The sequence below is a fragment of the Rhinatrema bivittatum genome, chromosome 3 (assembly GCF_901001135.1).
Source record: "Rhinatrema bivittatum chromosome 3, aRhiBiv1.1, whole genome shotgun sequence".
Lineage (NCBI taxonomy): Eukaryota > Metazoa > Chordata > Amphibia > Gymnophiona > Rhinatrematidae > Rhinatrema > Rhinatrema bivittatum.
The window spans coordinates 287611737-287632114 of record NC_042617.1 but is presented as its reverse complement, the minus strand read 5'-3'; the positions used below and the strand labels follow the sequence as shown (position 1 = coordinate 287632114).

Here is a 20378-nt window from a genome sequence, read left to right as displayed (position 1 = left end):
GCCATCATATTCTCTGTTTCCATAAGCCATCCCCTGCCTCAGCAGCCATTGTACCTAAACCATTTTGGACAGCTGTTTGATAGAATCAGAAAGCAGCAGTGCTGTACAGGGCCATGCAGAAGACCTGATTTCAATTCCTGAGCCAGGCCTTCTGCTTCCTGGGTCAGCAGGGGATGGAAAAGCTGCAGGGGTGCCTCTACAGCCCCTGTGGGAAGGGAGTCCCAGTTCTCATGCCGTGGCAACACCTAGTAGCCAGATTTCAAACCGGCGATTGCAGGGCTCTGGAAGGTGCATGGATTGGCTGCCAACCAAGAACTGTTCCTGCAATGACTGGGCTAAGTGAGTTGTGAATGGAGGCTTGTGGTGTCGGATCCTAGCCCCAGTTCCACTTGAGTTGAAAACTCAAAAGTGCCCTACCCCTCACATAAAACTAAAAATTCGTAGAGAGAGAGGCATGGAAGAAACCTCAAGAAGTTATCTACAAGCATAAGACTGGTAGATCTGAAAGAGATCTTAACACAGATCATTTAAAACAGGGGGAGGCAAACATTTCGGCCTGAGGGCCACATTGGGGAGGGCCCAGTCTTGGTGGCAAGGGAAGTGCAGTGAAGGTCAGAGGAATGAAGGGGACACCCCCTGGAAGCTGGAGGAGCAGGGGGAGGAGTCCTCTTGGAGGTCTGACAAGCCAATGACATCATTTCTAGCCCGACAACATAACTTTCTGCTGCCTGCCTCCTGCTCTTATCACTGTGCGCCAGGACCCAACCAGAGCCAGGTCTTCCATTTGCCTAGAGTGCAATATTTTGGGGGGGGCGGCACCCAGAGGCTTTACTATTCCTGAGCACCCCAGGACTCTGCCTGATGATCCTGTTGGCCAGTGCCCCAAATCTCAGGCAGCAGGGTCCAGCCCTCCTCTTCCTGCTCCAATACCCCCCCCCCTCCCAGGCAGTGTGCAGGGAACAGGGGTAGGGGGAGGCTAGAATGGACATAGCAAAGCAAAGCAAGGGAAAGCCACTCTGCTTCAGATCCTCCTATCCTTTTGTTTTCCCCTTCCTCTGGCCTGCAAGGGGCTGTGGGAACATGGAGTGTCCAAGACTGACATTTTTGTCTGCATTTTTTCTATTTATAATTTGTGGTCGCTTATCCTGTATTTCGTGAGAGTTTTTTCTGTCTTCTGTGTATATGACCAACATGAGGTATTCTGTTCATGTGTACTTTCTGTGCAGTCCAGGTTGTATCGTTAATAATACATTTGGAATTTTAGCCCGCCTTTCCCAATAACGCGGAAGATGGCTTATAGCATTTTTAGAATTCAAGTACTTTAAGTCCCTTCCCAAAAGAGCTTATAATCTAAAAGGCAAATTTTTTTAAGCCTGGCGCTCGCCAAAACCAGGAGATACGTGCACAGGTTGGGCCAGCAGGCGCCAAACGGATTTTAAAAGCTGCCCGAGTGCATGCCTGGCTGCCACTGCGCACACAAAAGTTTACAAAAGAGGCGGAGCAATGGGTGCGGTCTGGGCAGGGCATGTGGGCAGTCCTGGAATTAAACTTGAAATTTGTGCATAAATACTCAGGCTCGTTGGCACGCACTGGGGTCCCCTGCCGCATAACCTTACTTCTGCTCTGAACGGTGTGTAAGTAGTAAAGCAAAAAGATACAGGCAGATCAGTGGGGTTTTAAAGATCGAGGCTATTAATCCGGGGGGGGGGTGTTTAGAAGTCCTATCCCTTAGCTGGGAGAGCAGGGAAAATGAGTGATGGCGTCAGCGTGGATGTCTTTTAAAATCCCCCCCCCCCCCACTCGGGCGGAAGAAGCAGCATTTGTGCACACATGCGCGCGTCCGTCTAACATCGAGTGCGCATGTACCCGCCCGCCCGGGCTATTTTATAACATGCGAGCACATGCCCACGTATGTTATAAAATGGGCACGTCCCTGGGCGCAGGCCGACAAAATGTGCGCCCCACGCAGCTGTTTAAAAGTTACTTAAGTGGGTACCTGAGTCAATGGGAGATAGAATGAGTTGCCTAAAGGTCACCAGGAGCGTTGGTGGGCTTTGCATCCTGCTTTGCCTGGTTCTCCGCCCACTGGGTTACACACCCAGGTTTGCTAGGAAGACTAGTGATGCTGTTCTAGGAAGTGGTGTAATATCTGCATTGTTGTTAAGTTGTTGCTGTTTGCCCTCTAGGAGTTAGTGCTGCTTTGGTATGGCAGGCAGGGTCCGCTCTTCCACTAGAACTATCCTATGAAAACGCATAATTGGACATGTGAGCATACTTTCTCTTTGAACCATGCATATTTTTAGGTGCCTTTAGGGTTGGCAGTTTCCAAAAAGCCCTTTTATCTGGGTAAATCAGTATTTACCTGAATAACTGGCTTTTGAAGATTGTCCACCCCGGGGTAGATTTTCAAAGGGTTACGCGAGTAACCCTCGAAAACCTACCCCAAACCCCCCCCTGCGCGCGCCGAGCCTATCTTGCATAGGCTCGGCGGCGCGCGCAAGCCCTGTGAGGCGCATAAGTCCCGGGGCTTTCCTGGGGGGGCGTGTCAATGGCGTGTCGGGTGGGGCGTGTTGTGGCCAGCGCGTCATCGTGGGAGTTCCGGGGCGTGGCCGCGGGCATGGTTCCGGCCCAGGGGCGTGGCCGCGGCCTCCGAACCAGCCCCCGGACCGGAACATGGCGTGCCTGCAGCCGGCCCGGCGTGCGCAATTTACGCCTGCCTTGGGCAGGCGTAACTTTTTGGACAAAGGTAGGGGGGGTTTAGATAGGGCTGAGGGGGTGGGTTAGGTAGGGGAAGGGAGGGGAAGGTGCGGGGGGGGGGGGGGGGGTGGACGGAAAGTTCCCTCCGAGCCTTGCGCGCGCGCCGACCACGGATTTTATAAGATACATGCGTATCTTATAAAATCCTGCGTACTTTTGTTTGAGCCTGGTGCGCGAACAAAATGCTTTTTTTCTTACAGGACTTTTCTGGGAAGGGTGGTTGAGTTTATCTGAATCTCAGATGAGGGGGATGGCCTATTTTTTTTTGTTTAATACTTTTTTATTGAACTGTAATAGTTAATAACACAAGCAAGTTAAATCCAATTTTCATTTTAAACCCTTGTTCCCTCCCCTTACATCTGCATATTCACCCCAATATAGCCACTGAATATATTTAAACATTTTTCTACACCACCTTCATGGTCAGACAGATCATCCAAACAAACAAACACCCACAAATTAGAAAAATCACATCATGCATTAGGGAAGATCACTCCCTTAACCACCTCATAATAGGGCACTTAAAAAGACCTTTTGGAGCACCCAGGAATGGGAACCATTTCAAATTAGGATGAGCAAACACTTTGAAATGAACACCAAAGGACTTAATAAGGGCATTGGTGTTCTCACTCAATATCGCACATAGGACCTTTCAACTGCAAAGTTGTACTCTCTGATCACCACTAGCTTTCTTCTTGGCCCCCTCTCCCCTTCTGTTATTGAGCTGTGAAAGCAAAAGAAGACAATCTAAGGCCTGGCTGACTCTGTATTATTTATACCCAGTGTAACTGCGCTGTTTCCTCACTGACCTAATGAAAGGAGGAGAACTCTGGAAAGCTGATCACAGAAGTGTTAAATTAGTCTAATAAAAAGATATCAGCTGCAACTTGTTTGTTCACTCTGAATTCCACGCATCCAAGTGGACTAACATGGCAACCACCATTCCTACCTTAAATATTAAAAATTAAAATGCAAACATCTTTAATTAACCCCTTCCACAAAATTAATCAGCAGCCAAAATAATATTATTTATTATTATTATTATTATTTAATGCTTTTATATACCGAAGTTCGTATGTATATCACATCGGTTTACAGAGAACAATATGTAAGTATAAAACATATAAGTAACAAAAAAACCCAGCAGAACCCAAATACAAAATCCAAAAACCATTAAATAACCTTAGATTGACTCATTTGGGTCATAAAACAGATCCAAGTCTTCACCTTTTTGCAAAAAGTGAGGTAATTAAGCTCTTGTCTGATCCCTAGAAGAAGCTTTTTGCACAATGTGGAAGCAACACAGAAAAAGCTTGTTCTGGTCTGAGCTACTTGCTGTGCAAAACACAAAGATATCCAAGACTTCCCACAAAAAAATGAGCAAATATGTGGTATCCTGTCCCCAACCCAGAAATGAAACCTGACAAAGACTATGGATCAGCACCAAACCTGAGACATGTTCCTTATGCTGTACTAACTGTAACCTGTACCTTTATTTGATTTATTTCTATTTTTAATTTTTTCCTTCTTTTCCTACCCTTTTATTTTAATCATTCTGATTAGAACTTTGACAACACATGTAAAATTGTCGAGCCAATAAAGTTATCTGAATCTACTTGTATCAACCTTAAGAGAACCCAGGCCCAGAATTACTGGGTGTGCAAACTGTGCAATTGCACAGGGCGGCATACCTAGGGGAGCGGCAGCAGTGGCATTGATAATTAAACTGCAGAGCAGACATGAAGAAACTGAAGATGCCATCCCTCCCAATACTGGAGCCAAATCATTGTGAAGCAGCTTTGGTTTAGGTCCTCCCAGACAAGAAAAGCCAGAGAGGGTCAGGACAGTCGTCTGTAGCTGGCTCTGCTTCTGCCTCTGGCTGCTCCTATTATGATTCCTAGGGTTGCCAAATGGCTCTCGATTTTCAGGACAGGTTGATCCAGTCCTGATTTCACCCCATTGCATGCTGGGACTTATCCTGATTTCCCTACTGCATTCCCTAAGAAAATCAAGACTTGCATTCAGGGGAGTAAAACCAGGACTGGTTCAACCTGTCCTGAAAATCTGGAGTCAGTTGGCAACCCTAATGATTCCCCATGAGTGAGTTGCCCTCCCCTCCCAACTTGTAGGACCAGGAGCCAATGTTGCTACCACAGCAGCTGCAGCCTGCATGTTTACAGGCTAGTTAGGCATATGAGCTTGTTTCGAAGACTGCAAAATCTACACATGCACTACAGGAACTACTTTGCCATGGTAATGTGTGGAAGAGAAAGCATGCCAGTCTTCAAAGGTGGGGTGGGAGTATGACGTAAAAACAGGGGAACAGTGTTTCTGAGAAGTGTGAATGGAGTAACGCAGCATGGCAGGAACTAAGTATGTTAGTGATGGTTTTCAGCATCATTGTGGTTGTTCTCCCTGTGGAGCCTGGGGTGCCGGGTGGACAACTGGTGTTAATGCCTCCTGCATGCTCCAGGGTCTGCTGCTGTGGCTGGGAGGCCATCCGAAGCATGGCACAGTCCTTGCAAACCTGGCAGGTACGTGAATGTGTTAAAACGTGCATGTAGAAGAGGAGCTAGTTGTGCTTACGTCTGCTTGTATGAAAAAGAAAAGGGAGGGTGAGAGGTGAGAACAGCTCCCATACAGTACACCTCCGCCCCCCCCTCCCTTTGCAATGTATATTTTTTTTATTTTAGCTGCATACAGTAATCTTTAAAAAAAAAAATACAATAATTGAGGAGGGACAGCACGGTAATGTTTCGCATAGGGCAGCAAAAAAAATTAGCACTGGCCCTGATGGAGCCCAAAGTAATGCCCCTAGATTAGATCTCAGACTCCGTAAGGGACAATTCCAACCCTGCTGTTGCCCATTGCCCCTCATTACCTTAAATGTAAGGGCCAAAATCTTAAAACTGAATTTGGACTGCAGTTTGGAACCAATGCAGTGAACTGAGACCTATGGGCCTAAAAGTTAATGGTGATGGTGAAGGGAGAGGGGGGGGGGGGGGAACGAATGAAAGGTTGAAGGTTCACCTAGTGAACCCTTGCACTGGCCCTGGACCCAACTCAAATGCTAAAAGCTGGATTAAAAGCTTCCATGAGCCATGGTTTGTCCACCCCTGATCTAGAATCAGAGAAAGATTGGGCTGGACATTGAGGGGTTGCCTATAGACTATCCTCTACCCCTAAAAAGGATCCACAGAATCTAAGCCATTCTAGACAGATATTTGTCTAGACTTCTCTTTAAAACTCCAATAGTGAATCCACCCTTTCAGTTTAGTGGTTCTTAAGAAAACAAATAAGCAAAACACATAATTTCTAGATTTGACAGATATGAACCATTCTGGTGAAAAATCATTGGACGATTCCAACAGCTCATTTTAATGGCCATACTTCATTCAGTTCAGCTTTCACCATCTGTTCCTGCACAAATGATTCTGGCATATGTATATGTATATAAATAAATGTATATGTATATAAATAAATATATTTTTTGTACATGAAATAAATTCATATATATATATATATATATATATGAATTTATTTCATGTACAAAAAATTCTGAAAAAATGTTGTAGCATGTTCTCTGCATAATGTGGCTCCCAGCTGGGGTGTCTCACATGCAGTGGAGTTAGCATGAATATTGAGGAACAAAAAAGTGTGGGAGGGAGGGCAGGGTGTAACAGAGAAACCCCGAATTCTCTGTTGGAGAGGATGCCTATAATGAGATGGCTTCTTGAGCATATGGACATTTCTGGCTAATCTTTTTTCCTTTTTCAGTCTTGCTAATGAATTCTGGGCTTTGAAGTCCTCCTTTTCCTGTTGGCACGAAGGAATACAAAATCCCAGAATGCTTTAGAAGTTAGAAACCAAGGACTAGAGCAAAATGCCCCAGTGCTTGAAGACACCTGGAAACTAACAGCAGGCAGAGACCTCCAGCACGGTTACCAGATGGCTCCCGGCCATGGGGGACAGACTGAGTCAGTCCTGGTTATGCATCGTGGTTTTGATTCTTGTAACAGCAGCAGGGCTATGAGATCCCCCCTCCCCCCACACTCTGCCAAGAGCATCGTTTTGGTGTCACCGTGTGCATTTTCCTATAGAAATAACTTGTGCTACGAGTTCTGTCCAATGGATATCATTCCTGTTAACAGAACGTCCTCTTTAGCGTTTCCCTGTAAATTCCCCCCCATCAGATCAGATTTTGCTGACAGCAGCACACTTTGATGAGGTCCTAGGAGTGTTGTTGCTCCAGGAGGGCTCTCCCTCCTTTCTCTATCGTGTGATTTGGCAGGGAGAGAGAGAGAGGGAGAGACGTGCAGTCCAGCCCGGTGCACCTGCTTACCTCGGACCTTGCTCAGGGAAGCTTTGATCCTGGCTTTCAGCTGGGGGTCGCTCACTCCTTCCGCCAACACGAAGAGAGCGTTCAGGCCGCTTCTGACGCCCTCGTGCCTCTTCACTTCTGCCCGGATGGCGGCCGAGGTCTGCTGCTTCTGGGCGTGCATGTTCCTGGCCCCTTCATTTCAGCTGCCATGGCCAGGGGACGAGCCTCGCCATAGCGCCGGTGTGCTCGCCTCCTTTAAACGGCCTCCCCAGGCACCAACCTGAAAGTTAGTTTACTAGATAACGCCTGCCCGCCCTTCCCTCAAAATAAAGGTTTGGGGGTTGTTGGGAAATGTTTTGAATTTTTTTTTTCAGGGTATGTTTCGCAGCATGTACCTCTGCCTCTTCCCCCCCCCCCCCCCCCTTGTTCGTTTGTCACTCGCCACCACACTTCCTGAGTGTCAAGTTTCAAAGCCGCAGATCTGCGTGTCTGTCGCTGGGTCTGTCTTCATCTGACAGCAGCAAGGCGTCGCTCCCCGGCACACAGTGCGGCTACTCAGCTCTGGGAGGGTGACTGATGCCTGTCCCAACTCCATAAACCAAGGGCGAAAGGGAGTCTCGGCGTAAAGCGCCTTGTTGTTCAAGAGAGGTATAATATCAACTCGGATACTATTTGGATCCTGGAAGGCAGCATAGGCGGCCACTCCAAAACATGCATGCAGATATGCATTCTGCAGACACACACATATCGGTGCATTCGTATCTCATAAACCCCGTGTTAGGTACACATGCATCTGCATGCTCTCCTACATTCAAACAGATGCACATTTTCAAAGCCGGTTTTATGCACATAAATGATTGCTGTAAAGGTGACCTTGGCTCAGCGCAGGTAAAACTCCGCACATAACCCAATTTTGCAAATACTTGTACACACACTGAGAAGAGGTATTCCAGGGATCAGGAGGATGGAGTTGGCACTTACGTGCATACGTTGTTTTTAAAGTTTGTAAGTAAGTGTACACGTGAAAGTCGTTTTGAAACTCCTTGGTATGAAGTCTGCATACACAATGTATTCGCAGTCTTTAGTGCAATGCCGGCTATATGAAAAGAACACTAGTGTATAAAATATGCGTGCATATCAGGCTGCGGGAATGCCTTTTTAGTTGGATGGGCCATGCAAACTGCCCCCAAATCTGCCCCAACTCCACCCCCAACTATCATTCTTTTACATACATTCTTCATGTAAACCATATAATGCTAATTTCAAAATCAGATTAAAACACTGTGCAGAAAGACTACATCCATTAGGATTCGTGGGTTTCGTGGACCTCTGGCCCGAGGTGATGGTTGTTACAGCCTGAGGGGTGGAGCCCCACAGGTCAACACTGTCGGGAGGCGAGGTCAGCTGTAGCAGGGAACAAGATAGTAGTGCAGTAGAGAAACGTCCTGCGTCACTACCACGTGATCACAGACAAGCCCAGAGCTGTGCCATGAGGCAGACCCCGAGGAGCGGAGAGCACAAGGGCAGGGTCTCCTGTAGGTGAGTACAGAGACTGTCCCGTGGGGCAGAACAGCGTAGTGATCAGAGTCTCTGGTATGAGGAGCGGGGAAGCACAGTTCTGGCTGCAGTGACCTAGTTAGCCCCAAGGAGCGGGGAGGTACAAAGTCAATCTTGGCAGTAGTGATGTGGGCTACCCCACAATGCGGGGAAGCTGGAGACAGTCACTCGTATAGAGATGTACACATTGCCCCGAGGAGTGGGGAAGTGCGGAGCAAGTTACGAATGTAGAGACGTAGACACTGCCCCGAGGAGCAAGGCAGTGCGGAGCAAGTCACTGATGTAGAGACGTAAGCACGGCTCCAAGGAGAAGGCAGGTGCGCAAGTCGCTGTTGCAAGGCAGTTCTCAAGGAAACCCTGAGGAGCGGGGAGGCCAGGGGTAGGACCTCTGGAGAAGCGCAGGGGCCACCCCGAGGAGCGGGGAGGTCTGGAGACAAGTCTCCCAAGGAGGTGCACGTAGGGCCCCCGAGGAGCGGGTACCCAAGCTAGAGTCCAGAACCACAGGTAGAGATCCGACGTCCGAGGAGACAGGAACAAGCACCAGTAGCGAAGGAACTCGTTGCCAAGTCGATTAGCGTAGGGCCAGGAAGGTGCTTGTAAACCCCAGCATGATGTCATCAATCGGGGACGCTCCTGAGGTTCCCGCCATAGCGTCTTCAAAGAGAGGCTCAGTGGCACGCCGCGCGCCTAGGAAGGTCTGGTGGAAGCATGGCGGGCGGCAGCGTCCCAGCCGCCATGAGAAATCTTGGGAGGCAGATGGCATGCGGCTAGCCACAGCTGCGAGTTCGCCCGGAGAAGAGAGCAGGGCCGCACATGACGTGAGTTGGGTTGGCCGCAGCTGCCCACGGCCGACAGTCATAACAATCCCTTCACTCCCCCCAGCCCCTCACTCCCCCTCATTCACTCCCTCCCCCCACACACTGTTTTACTCCCTCACCTTCATTTCCGGCTTCCACAATCCCATCATCTCCTACATCACACCTCCCCCAACCCTCTCACTCCACTCCTTCACACTAACCCCCCCATCCACAGTCCCCTTTCACTCTCTCCATTACAATCCCCTCACTGACTCTTTCACTCCCATCCCTCCCATCCCTCACAACCCAGTCCTTCCCTCCCCCCACAATCTCCTCACTCACCTCCTTCTCTCCCACCTCCTACCCTTCACAACACTCTCCCTCCTCCACTCCCTCCCCAACTCACTTTCACTCCCCCCCCCCCCCCCGGGAGCCTCATTGGTGGCAGGCGGGACGTGCATTATTTCCTTTCTGTGCCCCCTGGTAGTTGCTTGATCCCCTCATTCACTCTCCCTATTCTGAAAGAGGAAGAGGATCATGGCTTTACAACAACTCAGGCCACTTCCTCTTCCTCGGCTGCCGGCGCCTGAATGACATCATTCAGGCGCGGGCAGCCAAAGAAGAGGAAGCAAGCCAAAGCACTGCAAGGCTGCGATCCTCCTCCTCTTTCAGAATATGGAGGCTGAGTGAGGGGATTGGGCAGCGGCCGCTGGAGGTGGGTGCAGATAGGAAATAATGCACCGTCCCACTTGCTTCCAGTGAGGCTTCTCCTCCAGGGGGGGGAGTGAAGCTGAATCGTCTTACATGTGCTCCAGGCACTTGCTTCATTAGGAGAAGGGGGGGGGGGAAGGAGTCATTACCAGTGGCGGCCCAAATTTTGGGGAAGGCCATGGTTCCTGCCGTCCACCGTGTTCCGATGCCTATGGTGCGCATAATATCCACCCATATACAGACACCTGAAACAGCTTCTGAAGCTGCCAACTTTGCCCAATAGATACAAGGGCACCCAGTCTTGAATCTGCCCCACACCTCTGTCTGCCACTCCCTTTTTTAATAGCGGTACCTCCACCACACATCCTTTCTTGCCACACACAAGCAAATCAGGTGCTCAGTAGGATGGATCACTCAAGTCTTTCCCTTCCTAATCATGAACAGGAAAACTGGCTGTGCAGGGGTCTGGGCCATCCCATTGTTTACAGCAGCGCTTCTCAACCGGTGTGTCGCGTGCTACCGGTCTCCCGCTGCTCTTCCCTCCTCTTCCTTCACCGAGCGAGAGGTAGGCTGTCTTCCACTGCTGCTGTTGCTGCCCGGGGCTATCAGCACATTCAAGCCTGGATGGGAACGGCAGCAGTGTTAGCGGAGGCTGGCAACTGCGGCTGGGCCTTTTCTTCTTCCTGCACCTGCCCCCCACCCTGCCCCGGAACAGGAAGTGAAATGAAGTGCATAAAAAAGTAGCATCGGCAGCAGCGGCCCCAAGCAGTAGCGTGGGCCCGGAGCAAAATCCTAAGCAGCCAGAAATCGGCACAGGAGACAGCAGAATTAGCCTCCCGTGGCCGATGGGATTCTTCTTTCTTGGCCTGCGGGGGCTAGAGGAGGAGGCTGCTGCGGCTACCGTTTGTGCTGGGGGGGGGGGGGCAGGAAATGAGAGAGAAAGAGAGAGACAGCCTGTCTGTAAGTGAGAGCATGAATGTGTGATTGAGAGTGTGCATGTGTAACTGTGACTGAGCCTGTGTGCAAGTGAGAGCATTTGATTATCATCTATGTAAAGTGTGTGAGAGAGAGCATGTGTGTGATTGAGAGAAACTGGTCAGAGAGGTGATGTGTGTATATAGGAGAGACAATGGAAGTGACTGGTCAGGGAGATGACTGGAGTGTGTGTATGTGTGTGAGAGAGAAAGTGATTATGGGAATGAGAAGCCTGTGCATGTGGAGAGAGCTAGCATAGGAGTGAGAAACATGGGTTTGTGTGAGACACAGCATGGGAGTGAGAAGCCTGTATATATAAGATAGAACATGGAAGTGGGAAGCCTGTGTGTGTGTGTGCATGAGAAAGAGAGACTGATCGGGAAGGTGACTGGTGTGTATGTAAGAGAGAGACTGGTCGGGAGATGATTGGTGTGTGAAAGACAGAAACTGGGCATGGGGGTGTAACTGGTGTGTGTGTGTGTGAGACAGAGAGACTGGTCGTGGGCACCAAGGAAGAGGACGAGTACAGAGCTTCAGCCACTACTGCTTCTGATGTGTGCAACTGGCCTGCATGGAAGAGGAGTAGGAGAGCTGCTGGAGGGGGTTAGTAAAGGTGGCTTTTTAAGTTTATTTTTCTTGATTGATTGTCATTTTAATTACTGAATTTTTTGTGATGTGTCTGCTGTTTTGAAATATTTTATTGGTGTTTGGAGAATTTTAAATAATTTGTATGAGTTTTTAATTGTTGGATATTATTCTGTTCATAGTTGTTGTGAAACATTTATTCTGCTTATTAGTATAGTTATACAATTATTTCTGTGTTGAGATCTATAGCTGCTTGGCTAGTTCTGTTTTCCTAATAGGAGGTGTATTGGTGTTTAGGGCCTGATTTAATATTTGTAGTGTTGCCTTTTCATAGGTAGGGTTGTTACTGGTTGAGTGCATTCCATAATACAAGTGTAACTGTGTGAGGATTAGTTTATGTGCATTACTGCAGATCCTGGGAGTATGTTAGGTCTGTTCTGTATATGTGACCGAGGTGAGGTATTTTACTGTATCAGTCTTATTTGTTGTATTTTCTCAAGAGGACATGCATTAGTGATAAACTGCTGTCTTTTCATAAGCAGGGCTATTGAGCCTGGTAGTTGGAGTTTGTGTTGCTATTACTGAGATGACACTAGAACCAGAATATATTTTTTTGTAAGATGAGTTGTACAGGGAATGTCATAATTCTGCTTTACTTCCATAATTGTGGGTCAGGGGGGTTCCTGTGGATGCAAACTGTACTTTTACATTTAGCCCTATGATGGTCATGTGTTCAGTGTGTCACGCATGTGAGAACTATCTGTCAGGTGTGTCCCGACAGAAAAAAGTTTGAGAACCAGTGGTTTACAGAATGAATATGTAGATGATGCCATCCTGTGCTTTTGCATTGGTACCTAAAGGAGCTCTGTATCCCTTTCTGTCTTCATCTGTGGCTCTTTGGTAGTGAGTGCAGTGGCAGGGTTGGCATTTGGGAAGTGTGTGTGGGGGGGGGGGGGGGGGAGTGAGAATGGGAAGAGAGAGAAGTGGATGACAATGAGTGCTTTGTCTAATGTGGAAGCAGATTGGTAGGTGGATCTACAGAGCCTGCCAAAGACTGGTTTTACTGGTTTGAGTAAGTTTCCATTCAGCTTTTCACGAGTTGATTTACATAAACAATAACAAGGTTTAATAGGAGCTGGGCAAAGTCTGGGGTGTTTCCCCCTGGTAAGTCCAAGATCCTGGGGTTTGTGCTCCACTTTCTTTTTACTGTTTTTGCTTTTTCTCTTTCTTCTCTTTTGGTGCCACTGGCACAGACATTTGAGGTGTTACAGGACACTTTAGCCCTTCTACAAAGTTCCAGTGATTTCATGGTGGATATAAGAGCACTCAGCCCTTATTTATCTATTTATTTATTTATTTAAAATATTTATATGCTGCCCAATCCGAAGTTCTAAGCACCTTACATTAAAAACCTGGTACAGTGACAAACCTGAATGATAATTACTGTCATTTGTGTCCTGGCCAATGTGTTACAGGAACATTTAAGCTTTCCTCAAGATACCCACTTTTTCATTGTGGATATGTTAGAGGAGCACTCAGCACTTCTTAGAGAGTCTTAGCTGTTTTATGGCAATGTTTCAAAAATATTTTACTTAACATACTTATTTGCACATTCCATCTAAACACAGCTGAACAAACAGTATCCAAACCGGCAATAAAACCATGAAGGTGTTTCTTGCAGTGCTGTCCTCCTACCAGCAGGGGCCCTCAGTAGGTCATGCCTCAGTCCTCCTAGCAACTATGGCTTGGAGATCCTACTAGCAGCCATGTTGCAACATGACTCAGCACTGCCATTACCGTATAAGCCTACTGCACAGGGGTGGTTCTATAATGAGGCAGGGTGAGGCCGCCGCATCAGACGGCAAACTTTGGAAGTGGCAAAAACTGCCTCCTCAAACTCCTCTAGCAGCCACCTCACCCTGCTGCTAAAACAACAAAGGACCCATGCAGAATTCCCGGGGGTGAGAACATGTGTGAGGGTGCTTGGGGGGGGGGGGGGGAGAGATCATGTGTGAGGGTGCTTGAGTGTGGGTACCAGAGAGAGGGAGCCTACAAGGGGCAGAGGGGGCGGGAAGGTGGCACCATCTCATCCCTCGCCTCAGGCAGCAGATTGCTTTGAGCCACCCCTGCTGCCTCACATGTCGCTTCCTGCCTCAGCTTGGTGCTTTTTATCTCTAGTTGTGGCCTCTGGTTTCCTAGTATCTGCCTTAAGCATTATTATTGTGGCTGTGCTGTGCCCTTGCTTGTGTTTTATTTCTTCTTGGATGTTTGTGACCTGAGTTTTGACCCTCTCTTCTTTTGTCTTGTTTAGCCTGTTTGTCCATTTGCTTGGCTGTCCTGTGGGGCACCCCTGACTTGCTTGTTTTTTTGTGGGTACCCTTCCTGTTTGTCCCAGCAGCTAGTTCTGCCTTACTGGGTGCCTTCAGCGTAAGTCCTGCCAGTCACCAGGACTTGAGTACTCAACCCAAGGGGGAGACAGAAGATTCTGTCCTGCACAACCTAGTCCTGGGGGCTGCCCTACACTCAGCCAGCGTGGCCCTGACAAAAATCACTCATGTAACATTTTTAGTTACAGGGGGATACCAGGTGGCTCCCAGGATCAGTTGAACCAATTCTGTTGTATTTATAGTCCCTTCCCAGTCCCTTCCCAGTGCTGAGGTTTGTAGTCTTGCCATTAGATAAGTCATAGCAACAAATCACATAATACATTATGGGCCAGCCTTCCGTGCTGATAGAATTTTATTTCCTAACATCCAGGATTACTTTATAGAAAAACACATATGCATATGCTGGCCACCTGGTAACACAATGTAACTGTTATGATTATTGATGTTTGGGTGGATTCTTGGACACTGTGGCAGCTGACCATGCCCACGTAGGGCAGTCCCGTGAGGGACCATGGTGTCAGGCTAGTCTCTGGCCACACAAACACAGATTTGAATCTTTATTTGGACAGTTTTGGAAACCACCAGAGGTGGCAGTAGTGAGTAGTAGATGTTGAGCCCGGCTGGGCAGATCTCCCACAGAACGCTGGAACAGCGAATCCTCTGCTTGGCTGTGCTGTAGTGGAAAGAGACTGAGAGTTATGAGTACACAGTGAGAAACATACAGAGTCCCAGGTAGAATAGGAGAAGCTCCAAGACAGGGAGAGCAGGCCCTCGAGGAGCGAGTACCTGATCCCTTAAAGCAGAGAGACTCTGTGGTATTGTACTCACACAGCAATTCCACTAGACGAGAGGTCTGGCACTGAAATAGAGGGCAGACCCTCGAGGAGCGAGTACCTGGTTCCAGGGAAGCAGTAGTGTGGAATAGATGGTAGTTGTACTCACAGATGGAAACTGTTAGTGAAGTCTTCCAAGTAGAAAGGGTTGTAGATGCAGGCAGCGACTGAGGGAACATGGGCCCTCGAGGAGCGAGTACCGGTTTCCTGATAGCACCTGTTTCCTGATAGCACCTGAAAGAAGCAGAAGAGGCCCCTGAGGAGCGGGGACCCCGTTAGCAATAAGAGTTCCAGATAACGCTGGAGTGGCAGAGTAGCTTCGGTACGGAGAGCGAATTCCATCCGTAGTGTTCCTGGTTGCTAACTTGATTAGCTAGCAAAAGTTGTAGGCTTAAATATCCGGGCAGCGTGACGTCATCTCAGGGGGATGCCCCTGAGGTTCGCGCCAAGGAGGAAATAAAGATGAGGGCAGCGTGCGTACACCCTATGGTACCTTGGAGGAGCATGGCAGAAGCAGCACCAAAGCCGGTCCGGGGACGCCGGAGAGGTCGGCAGACAGACACCGCGGTAGCCAGTAGTCCGAGGTGAGCGGGAGGAGCCGCAAGAAGAGTGAGGTAGGCGGGGCGAAGCCATCACAGACCGGTTGCAACACTAACAGGCTGAATTGACACAAATTTGAAACTAGTGCCAATCGTCAAGACTTCAATTGTAACTTCTCTTCATTTGTGCATCTTTCATAAACATTCATGCAATCACCTTTAAAAAAGGAGAAATTACTAATTGCCTGATAATTTCCTTTTCTTTAGTACAGACAAATGGATCTAGAACAAGTGGGTTATGCACCTCTACCAGCAGATGGAAATGGAGCAAAGCTGATATCATGGTATATATATACCCCTGCACTGACATTAGCGCACCAGTATTCTCTGCAAAAGCCAACTGTGGACAATGTAACAAAATTTGATTATTAACCGATAACCATTCCAGCACTCAGCCAACAGGAAAACACTGAGCTCTGACAAAGAATGTATTAACACTAATCTAGGGACTGGAATAACACCAGTAATCCCTGGAACATGCAGCTACGCAGAAGGACAACAGCACAACCAGCCAGCAGCCAAGGCAGAAAGGTGGATCAACCTGTCTGTACTAAAGAAAAGGAAATTATCAGGTAAGTAGTAATTTCTCCTTTCTTAACATTCAGACAGGTGGATCCAGAACAAGTGGGATGCACCAAAGCTACTCCTGAACAGGATCTGATCAACACCACTCGTGCAAAGGTTGTGTCATCCTGGGCCTGCACATCCAGGCGATAATACCTGGAAAAGGTATGTAAAAAGAGGACCACATCACAGCTCGGCAAATACTGATGGGAGACAACAATCTAACCTCTGCCAATAACACTGCCTGAGCCCTAGTGGAATGAGCCCTATCCTGACTAGGCAACAGCTGCTCTGCGTCCACATACGCGGCCATGACCTCCTTAATCCAGCAGGCTATTGTAGCGCAGAACAAATTGCTACAAGAAACACCATTTTTAAGGTCAGTAACCTCAAGGAAAGGTTACGCATCGGTCAAAAAGTAGGGCCCGCTAAAAAATCCAAAACTAGATTAAAACTCTGAAAGGGCACCAGTAACTTGAAGGGAGGACGAAGATGCTTCACTCCTTTCAAGAAACGGGCCACATCTGGATGAGCCGACAAGGGTCCACCATTCACCTGACCTCGGAAACAGGCAACAGCCGCTACTTGAACCTTTAAAGAATTAAGGGCCAACCCTTTACTCAATCCATCCTACAAAAATTCCAAAATGAGCGGGATCTTAATCACATAAGGAAGAACTCCTTGAACTTCACACCAAGCTTCAAACACTGACCAAATCCGCACATAGGCTAAGGAAGTGAAAAACTTTCTCACTCACAGCAAGGTGGCAATCATCTCAGAAGAATATCTCTGCTTCAGCAACCAAGCTCTCTCAAGGGCTATACTGTAAGACAAAATTGAGCCAGATCTTTGTGAAGAACGGGTCCCTGCTGTAGCAGATCCTTGTGCGCTGGAAACTGGAGGGGAGAGTCCACAAGGAGCCTTCGCAGATCTGCATACCTCGGTCTCCTGGGCCAAACTAGTGCCACCAGAAGCGCCATCCCCCTGTGACTCTCGATCTTCCGAATGATTTTGCCCAAAATGGGCCACAGGGGAAAAGCATACAGCACCTTGTCCTCCAGCCACTCCTGCACAAGGGAATAGATTCCCAAGGACTTTGGATGTCGCCTGTGACTGAAGAAGTGAGGAACCTTTGCATTGCAAGAGGTCACCAGCAGGTCCAGAAACAGAAGACCCCAGCGATCCACTATTAGCTGAAACGACTCATTTGACAATTCCCATTCTCCTGGATCCAGACTCTTGTCTGTTGAGAAAGTCTGCTCTTACATTGTCTTTTCTTGCATTGCGCAAGGCTGAGATCTCCTGAAGATGCATTTCCACCCATTTCATAAGTTGGACTATTTCCTGCGACACTTGCTGGCTCTTGGTTCCTCCCTGCCGATTGATGTAAGCCACATTGCATTGTCCAACGTTATCCGGACCTCTCCCTGAAATCAGTCACTAAACTGCAAGCATGCCAGCCGGACCGCATGGGCTTCCAGCTGATTCATGCTCCAGAGAGACTTTTCTGTACTCCAACATCCTTGCGCTGACAGCTCTTGACAGTGAGCTGCCCAACCCAGGAGGTTTGTATCTGTCATGAATACTAGCCAGTCTGGTGATCTTAGGGAAACCCCGTTTCTTAGATGATCCACTTGTAACCACCATTGCAGGTGAGTGCAGACCTCCATCAGTAGGTGAAGCTGAATCGAATAGTCCTGAGACTGTAGGCTCCAATGAGACAGCAGAGTGCACTAAAGAGAATGCATATGCGCCCTCACCCATGGCAACACCTCCAGGGTCGCTGCCATCAATCTGAGCACCTGTAGATGGGACTATACTGTTGGGTAAATTGTATCAATAGGCGCACCCGTGCTATCAGCTTCTGAATATGGCCCTCTAGCAGGAATACCCTGCCCTGCTTCATGTCACACTGAACACCGAGATATTCTAGAGATTGAGATGGCTGAAGATTGCTCTTGGCCAGGTTGACCACCCAACCTAGCTCCTGGAACAAGGAGATCACCTTGCGTGACACCCAGAGGCTCTCTTCCAGACTCTTGGCTCAAATCAGCCAGTCATCCAAGTATGAGTGTACTAGAATCCCATCCTTTTTCAATGCTGCCACTACCACCATAACCTTGGAAAAAGTTCTGGGCGTGGTGGCCAAACCAAAAGGTAGTGCTTGAAACTGATAATGATGCCCCAAAACTGCAAAACACAGACATCGATGCTCTCTAGCCGGATGGGAATGTGCAGGTACGTCTTGGACAAATCCAGAGATGTCAGAAACTCCCCTGACTGTACTTTCATTATCACTGAGCGCAAGGTTTCCATGCAAAAACGAGTCACGCGCAAATGATGGTCGATCCCCTTGAGATTCAGGATGGGGCAAAAAGAACCCTCCTTCTTGGGCACAACAAAATTAATGGAATATCAGTCCGCATTTTCTTGAGATGTGGGCACTGGAACCACAGCCTGCAGACTGAAGAGTCTTTACATACAATCCACTGCCTGTTTCTTAAGCAGAAAGTTGCAGGGAGACACTATGAACACGTCCCAAGGAATACTGCGAAACTCCAGCACATAGCCATCTCTTATCACCTCCAGAACCCACTAGTCTGACGTGACATGTTTTTGATCCACCTCCGATAAAAGAGAGAGGCGAAACCCTATCTTCTGTTCCCTTGGGGGGCTCTACTACCCAAGGCTGCGTCCCACCTGGGCTGCCTGGGATGAAAGGACTGAGACCTACCCAAAGATCGAGCCCTCTGAAAGGCCGCTCCTCTGGAGAGTCGAAAATGTTTAGATCCCCTAGTATGACCTCTCATGCTGAAGGAAAGCGGCATCTGTTTCTTATCCTCTGGAAACCAAGGAACCTGGGACTCACCCCACTTACTGGCCATTTTCTCCAGCTCCCTCCCAAACAAGAGCGAGCCTTTAAAGGGCAACTTTGTAAGGTTAGACTTGGAAGTTGCATCAGCTGACCAATTTCTCAGCTATAACTGATGCCTAGCCGCTATTACTGAAGCCACCTCTCTGGCTGAAGTGCGAACCAAATCGCAGCCCTCATCTGCCAAAACGACAGCTGCTAGTTCCATCACTGCCCTGGAATTCACACCCCCTGAGAGAGAAGTAGACAAGAGCGAGCCACTAGGCAACAAAAAGCTATCTGCAAATTTATTGCCATTGCTTCAAAGTTCTGCTTAAAGATAGCCTCAATTCTCCTATCCTTTGCATCCTTTAAAGCTGCTCTCCCTTCTGCGGGAATAGTCGTCCACTTGGTAATAGCACACACAAGCATATCCACTTTCGGAAAGCGCAATTGCTCACGCAGCTGGATCCAGGGGGTACAGTCCTTCCAAGACTCATCCCCCTTTGAAATTAGCTTCTAGGGCGCCCCACTCAAGATCAATCAGTTCTTGAATGGCCTCCATAATAGGGAAGAAACATGAAGCTTTACACAAAGAAATCAAAATGAGATCTTTCTAAGGCTCAGGCATGGATTCATCCCCAGGTACTCCCAGCATCTTCAATGTTTGGGAAATCAGAGCCAGTAACTCATCCCTATGAAAGAACCACAACATAGTTCTATATGGCTCAATCCCATAGGAATTTCCCCATCCTCCAGGGAGTAAAGATCGGCTTCATCATCTGCGCCATCTGAGTCCCTATTGGGAAGACCAGCAGCCGATCTCAGAGTACTCCGATGCTTACCCACAGCACCAGGTGTGCGGGATTTCACAACCTGCGACCCTGACCTGTTAAGATTGGTCAGGGCCAAAGATTGCACCTGAAGAAAAGACTGCAGTCCTTGAAAAAATTCTACCCAAGAAAAGGCAGAGGGATCCATGCCAAAACCAGGGGGCACCTGTCCCTGTGCCCACTGAACTACCTTCCCCTGCTGACGAAACACAGGTCAATACAGTAAAGTGCGGCCGCGGTTACCCTGCTCCTAACCCGCTTTCTACCCACTTTTCGGCCGCGTTAGTCCAACCCGCGATACACTATCCCCTTTAACCTACTCTTACCGCGTCCTTAAATCACCGGGTAACCCCTTCCGCCCGCGGCATGTATATTGCATGTAAACGATCGAATTAGCTATTCCCTCCCATACAGTAACGCGCGCCCCGACTATCGCTTTTTTACCCTGCCGTTTTGCCGCGCGTTTAACCTGCTAACTTACCGCCTACCCTTACCCCTGCGTTAGAGGCAGGGGTAAGGGTAGGCGGCAAACTTTCCCCCAGCCCCCGCTCACCTGCCCTGGCTGCGTCCATGGGTACTGGTCTCCAGGGCAGCCCCAGTCCTCTCCC

General features: G+C 48.6%; 1 protein-coding gene across 1 annotated transcript in view; it reads right to left on the bottom strand.

The window, feature by feature from the left end:
* The window catches only part of AGAP2 (ArfGAP with GTPase domain, ankyrin repeat and PH domain 2), a 394548-nt gene extending 387090 nt beyond the window's left edge, over positions 1-7458 (bottom strand). The window contains exon 1 of the mRNA XM_029594907.1: positions 7100-7458. Within this exon, the coding sequence (XP_029450767.1) occupies positions 7100-7259 (160 nt within the window). The 5' untranslated portion in view covers positions 7260-7458. The remainder of the gene's footprint in view (positions 1-7099) is intronic.
* Positions 7459-20378: the final 12920 nt, after the last annotated feature.